The sequence below is a fragment of the Onychostruthus taczanowskii genome, unplaced genomic scaffold (genome assembly GCF_017590055.1).
Source record: "Onychostruthus taczanowskii isolate IOZ18803 unplaced genomic scaffold, ASM1759005v1 scaffold230, whole genome shotgun sequence".
In the NCBI taxonomy this organism is placed as follows: Eukaryota; Metazoa; Chordata; class Aves; order Passeriformes; family Passeridae; genus Onychostruthus; species Onychostruthus taczanowskii.
In genome coordinates, this window is record NW_024499574.1 from 5088 (window position 1) to 12055 (window position 6968).

The window sequence follows — 6968 nt, forward strand, 5'->3', positions numbered from 1 at the left end:
TCAAGGACAGCAGATAACTTGGTGAGAACAATTAGGGACATCCACAAGTCCAGGGATTGCCAGTCATATCCACAGTGATAAGACATGCCCAGGATCAAGCCAGTAATTCCAGTCTGCAGGCCAGGATCAGTATCCAAGTGAGCAAAGCAGGTGGAAAGGCCCAGGCAAAGCTGCAGCACAGCTCGAGGAGAGACAAAGGTTGACCATCAAGCTTAGAAGCAGCTCCTGAATGTAGAGGGGTCAAAGCCCCACTGAGGCTTCCCTCAGCAATTTGCTAAAAGGCCAGTCAGGTGGACTGTGGAAGTTGGCTCTGGAACAAGGCAGCCAAACCCCCAAAAGCAAGGCCTTACTTTCACCAGAAAGTCCAATCACAGCTTTTTGTCTTCCCCTGTCCCCACACACACAGAAAAGCAGTACAGCTGGCACACTGATTTTGCCTTTTTTTTTTAAATCCTGCTGTGATGGGCACTGAAAATAGACAGCATTGCATGTTGTCCTGAATTTCAATGATGAAAATTCCAGGCATGCTTATGGGACTGCAAATCAGAGAAGGATCCTGTAGTGATCTCTCATGTCGATATTTGCAATTCCTGCCTTGAGCTAAGGACTCTAATCAGATTAGTGGGGTTTTTTTATTGGAAAAGGAAATGCTTTAGAATATAAATTTGTTCTTCTGTCTTTCTCTGATTTTCTCACTGATTATTGTTTTCATCATTAAATTGCAGAAACCCAGAAGTGTACCTTTAACAGAAAAGGACTTTGTTTCCAATGCTGGCCTTACTGTTTTATGCTACATGTAAGCAGTTCCCTAGAAATTTTGTGGGTTTTTTTTTTTTTCCCCCTGGATGCTCCATGGAAAGAGGTCCTGGACAAGAAGATTTTCATGATGTCCTTCTGGCAGTGTTAGGGGATGATGAGCTTTGAATTATCTTTTATTTCTGGTTTGATCCACTGTAAAAGACTTGAAATGAGCAGCAAGAGTTTCTGAGTAGCATTGGTGCGTATGCCAATAACTCATATGTTCTGGAAGGGTCAGAGTCCATGACTTTTAAATTTTTTTCAGGTTGCTATATGGTTAGTTAAGATGTGGGAATTGAACCAATTTCCATCCTATGGAAAAACAGACAAAAAGAAAAAAATGGCTTCATTCAAACAAGATGTGTGATATCAGAGGATCACAACTGCTGTAATTCTCATCTTCTTAGTGGTTCAGAGGCTGTTCCTTTTGTTTCCCAGAAAAAAAATTTATCAAATTTATTTACTAACTTATCCAGTATAACTCAGAGATTTAGTAGATGGTGTATATAAGGCATATTAAAGATATTTTTATTCATGTGATAATAATTAGTTAGGTGGTCCGTTACAGAAAGGAATATATAGCAGGAGACTGGCCCTATGAGGTGCTTTCCAATATCTTTGTCAGTGTTCCCTCTTAGAACCTCAAATTGATGTAAATGGACTGGTAAATACTTGATTTAATTTTATGGAAAGGAGGCTTTGGAGGGAAAATGTACTTAAAGAGGCAGGAAAATAGCACATGCTTTTGAATCCCGTGTGCATGAGCAATGTGGAATAAGGGAACACAAACCAAATTGTGTGAGAGCAGCTGTTCAGGGTGTTCCTGCTGAGCAGCCGTGTGCCTCAGAGCTCAGCCAGGAGCAGGACAGCACACACGGATTGTGGGCTGAGCACAGCCCACGTGTTTTTCTTGTTGGTGTGGGCAGAGAGCACTGAGGTTTGTTCCTGAAGGCCGGTGAGGGGAGAGCAGGGAAGGGCAGAGCATGGACCAACCCTCCCATCACGGGTGTCTCATGGTGCTGGGCTGGGAACCAGCATGGTGACAGTGCCTGGTGCTGGCAATGGCATGCCAGGGTGTCATTGCCATGTGCTCAACTTTCTGCATGTCTGTTAAATGGCGTAAAAAATGTTCATGGAAGCCAGTGCTGTCACCTGTGGCACAGTTTCTGTCATGAGGGGAAAGGAAGAGTCCATCTCAAGTTATCCTTTGACTTGGTATTTTTTAATTTGTAAAATAAACCAATTCAGGCACAGACTCAGATCAGTTACAGATACATTGCTTCAAAGAGATTGACAACATCCAAACCAGACACATTGAATCAGGATGGGCTTAGTGAACAGAAGGCTCAAGTCATGTATGTTTCTGTGACAGTTACTTTAGAAGTGAATAAACTCTCACTGCAGCTGGAAAGGCTCCCAAAACTCCAGTTCTGATGTAAGTACTTCAGGAAGAGCAGAAGAAGATCAGAAGGCTGTTTTGTTCTTTACTGAATCGTACAGGAATCTGAGTCTTGGCCTTGTTTTTCTCTTGTTTCAGAGAAACTGTGGCAATTTCCAAGAAAAGAGTAGCAAATAGGAGACAACTTACAAAATTTTCAAAACAAAACTCACATTCAAGTAAAGCAAATTTTCACTCTTCTTCATCATTCCAGATCAAGGCCCTAAAGTATTAATTCCAGTGCCTATATTTTTTATCTCTGACAACTTCATTTTAATTAATTTGGATCTAAACTAGAAATTACAGGCTGTCATAATCCTTTACATTGATATAGTTCTGACAGGACATTTAGTGTGGTGCCACATCCTAGCTGGCAGCTCTTGAAATTTGGGATAGCTCCAAATTAAAACCATTGTGTGTCCTGTAGGACAGGCAGCCAATATAACTCTACACATGGATTCCTTATCACTTAAAGGTGAAAAAACTCTGGAGTAGAGGAGAAGCAAACAAATAAAATATGTAATGTAGAATATAAAGAAGGAACAGACTGACTTGATGACTTTCCTGTGGGTCTCTAAGCTGGGATCCCTGAAGCCACTTGCATTACTTTGCATCCGTCTGGTGTGTATCCACAGAGACCGAATCAGCAGAACACTGGAAACAACAGACAGTATTAAAGGCAAAGCTGTACTTGTATTCCAGAGATAAATCAATAAAGTCAAACTGTCATCCCCTGTGGTTCTCACTGATGAAGAATTTGTCATGGATGAAGGAGCAGTGATGTTCTCATGCACACTGTAGACGTCCCAGGCAAAGGAAATTGCAGTTATGAAGGAGGAGAGCCATGATATGAGCAGCATCCAGGGCACCAGCCTGGCAATTCTTAGCTTCAGCCAGATGAAGAAAGACTGTGTAAAGCTGGCAACCTTGATACAATAGAAGACACTAAGCCAGGCTCCAAAACCAGAGGCTGCAGTAGCTCAGAAATGTAAAAATTGTCTTGGAAACTACGAACACATTTTCTTTATAAACAAAGGGTTCATAAGATAGACTTATTAAGAAATCCAGTGTAGTCCCTGACTGCAAAATGAATCTAGATGAACTCAGTGAGATCACAATCATGTCATATGGGGGCCATGTTTTGCTCCCAATGCAGCTTGTTGAAATGGCAGCCAAGATAATTCCATCTCCTAGAATTCCTGCCAGGGATTCAATTATACCAACTGGTAGACAAAGGAGAGCAAATGATGTCACCATTGTAACTCAAGAGCTTGCAATTATTACTCAGCTTCCACTGGGCTCCTGAAAGCCTCAGATCTGGCACTGCCAATCCCAAGGAGCTGTTATGGGCAGTGCTCACCTATTTATCTCAGGGGCAGAAGTATCCTAATGTCATTTAATATTTCTGCTATTTTAGATCTTGCTTTTGGGGTTGATGTCTCAGTTGATTTGTCTAAACATGCAAATTGGATAAAGATTTAATTGCATAATTTTCATTTTTGTGGAAGGATTTGCATTGTAAAGCTATGGAGCATCTCAACTGGGGTTTTTAGAACTGTGGGTCTGCACTTCAGTATCTGATGTCTTGCTTTACATGCCTAGATTTGGTTTTCTTAAAATATCTTATGCTTTAATCTCTCCCTGTCTTGTATTGTCATGTCTTAATTTATGAGAGTAATCTCTGTGGCCTCTTCTAATATTGAAGCAGGTCCTTATCAGATGTATTCAAATATCTGCCAATGGCTTGGTGGGCATGTGACAGCCAATCAAGGTCAACCCCCCACAAGTATCAAGGATTTTCATCATGGCTCCCCTGTCATTGCACGGCATGGTAAAGGTTCTAATATTTCAAGGCCTTGTTTTTATGTAATGAACCAAACTAATGACATCCTGTAGCACCTTTTGCAAGTCTGACTCCAGTTTCTTTTCTGTAATAACTCATCTATGAACATTGCAGTGAACAAATTCCAGGTGTAGTGATGGATATGTAATCTTACCACCCAATCCTTCTCTTATGCCAGTCAAAGCAGCTGCTCCACTGGTTTTTACACTTGCACAGCTCTTCCAGAAAATATTTTTATGAAATAACTAATTTACTGTTGAGAATACAGCTTCTGTGGTAAATCTTCCCTTCAGTGGCTTACAGAAGGTAGCTCTTCATTTATTTCACTACTGAAACAGAATTCATCAAACATCTTAATCTGAGGCATTTTAGAAACATTTGTACTTTCATCCATCCACTAAGTAATCCTCTTCCACTATGTAATTCGTGCTGATACTTGTCTCTTCAAACCTTCAGCAGTATTTTTATGTATCTTCTACCAGTGTTTGCTGACAACAGAATCCATTTTAGTTTGCTGCTCTATTGCTTTCTGTGTATTATCCCAGCCATTTTTACTTTTTATGACAGGAAGAATAGGTGTTTCTCTGGTGCTATGTGACATTTTTTTCTTTTGCTGTGAAGCAAGAAACCTCAAAGGAGGCTTCTCTACACATTTGTCATTAAGTTTGGTAAAATTTTGTAAAGTAGTGAATTGAATCATGTGGCTTGAAATACGGCTGAAAAAATTGTAAGGATTCATCTCTGTGCTCTGGATGCTTAGATTTTAAATACCTTGGTAATTCTCATGGCTTCATACTGACATTAGCTAAATTTTCAAGCATTTTCAAAGTAAAAATTTCAAGTACTCCTGTCTATGTGATCTGCATGGCCATCTGTGTGCTTGAGTAGTGTTTCTATAGACCACAGAATGATACAATCATAGAATGGTTTGGATTGGAAGGGACCTTACAGATCATCTAGTTCCAACCTCCCCACCACAGGCAGGGATACCTGCCCAAGGAGTATTTTCTCAGCCTCACTCCCTAGATTGACTTCAAGAAAACAGAGCTGTAACATCCACACATCATCAGGACAATGGATTCAACCACTTGCAGCAATACTACCCATACATGACAGAATCTAATTAAGTAGAATAGCAAGTATAGATGTAAACAAATATCATAAATACCAACTCTGCGGGAGATGTTTCAATAGGATAGATTAGACATTTAATGAAATTATGTAACATTGGAACAATGTCTGTTTGTAGTTATTAACATACTACAGTACCCTCCTAATGTTGTACAATTAGAGAATCGGACACAGTTTGCAGTCAGCAAATTGCTTACAGAAATAATTCTAAATTTAGGGTTATTACTAAATTGCAATTCATCCCATATGCAACAAACTGCAGAACTTGCCGTTTTTTCATGCAACTTTATATTATCCTGGTAAGCCACACCAGGGAATGACCTTTGTTTCCATGGTTAAGAGATCCAGTGTGACTCATGTGCCTCTACTCACTGCAGACCTCAAAAGCCAAGCGAAGCCTACCCTATCTGGCAATGGGCTGACAGTCTGAGTGACACTGCTGCCATTCCAGCTGCTGGATTTGATTCTGCTGCTGTATTCTCAATTATGCTCATGCTCAGGAATTATCTAGAAAATACTGGAGCAATCTTTTTCTCTAGGAGGGGTCAAAGGAAGCTGCTGGTGGGTAGATAACTCCTTCACCCTACGAAAAATGACTGTCCAGTTCCGGGGATTGTATTGTGCTGTCCAATTTGGTGGAACAACAGGAAGTGACACATTTTGACCTGAAAAAGGTCAGTTTAAGTAAGTAGAGATCTCATGCCTGTCACTGTTACCGTATCACATTCTGGTCACCAACACCTGAGAAGAAGGTGCTCCATTGCATTTTGCAGCCTTACTCCCTTGATGCTGATTGTCAGGCACTCAGTCTGAGTCCATGGCACAGATGGAGACAAAGGTCTCTCTGGCCATCTCCCAGAATGTCTATCCATAAGTCAAAATCAACATGAGAGATCAGATGGGTGCTAGCTGAACCTGAACAGCCCATCCTCATGGAGTCAACTAACAAAATATATACATATCCCCATACACAGTTTATAGAAAGGCTACGATAGAAGCCTAGCAGTCAACTATTTCAAAGGCTGCTCAACACCCTGTAAGCCCACAAGGGAGAATTACGGCTGAAGCATAGATTACAATGGTCATGTCAAGGAGCAGCAGGAGGAGCTGTTCCATAAGGAAATGAGATCCAAAAAGCCAGCACCAGCACAAGGCAGCTAAGGATAGGACTGTCAAGCATGCAGTCCCACCTCCTATAGGCAAGGATAGCAGAGAAGCTCTGTAATGGGTCAGCCAGCCGTCCAGTCATACCAGATGTGTCCATAGTGATACAACATGTCCAAGATCAAGCCAGTAATTCCAGTTTGTAGACCACGATCAGTATCCAGGTCAGCTAGGCAGGCGGAAAGACTCAGGCAAAGCTGCAGCACAGATCAGTGAGAGAGCAAGGATGAGCACCCAGCTTAGAAGCAGCTCCTGAAATGAGAGGGGGCTGAGCCATGCTGAGGCATCTCCCAGCAATTTGCTTTAAGGTCAGTCAGTTGTGCTGTGGAAGTTGACACTGAAACTCAGCAGCCAAAAACCCCAAAAGCAGTGCAGAGCCCCTAACCATATTCATATTCATCATATCAGTACCTGGGAACTTTATCAATGAGTCCACCCCAGTCCCGCCTTTTTATCGTCTGGTGGTAAAACTAATTATATCAGCAGTATTCAACACAATTCCAAGGGCTTGACAAAGAAATCAGAATTAACTACCACAGTAGATGGGTAGATAAGTATATAAAAAAGTTCAGTAAATATCTAGAGAATAAGTAT

At 41.2% G+C, this 6968-nt stretch overlaps 1 protein-coding gene across 1 annotated transcript; it reads right to left on the reverse strand.

The window, feature by feature from the left end:
- Window positions 1-2556: 2556 nt before the first annotated feature.
- LOC121336409 (taste receptor type 2 member 40-like) lies at window positions 2557-3493 on the reverse strand. Its single transcript, XM_041405536.1, is given in 2 exon segments — window positions 2557-3198; window positions 3200-3493. Coding segments are annotated over 2 exon segments (936 nt in total).
- Between the last annotated feature and the right edge of the window lie 3475 nt (window positions 3494-6968).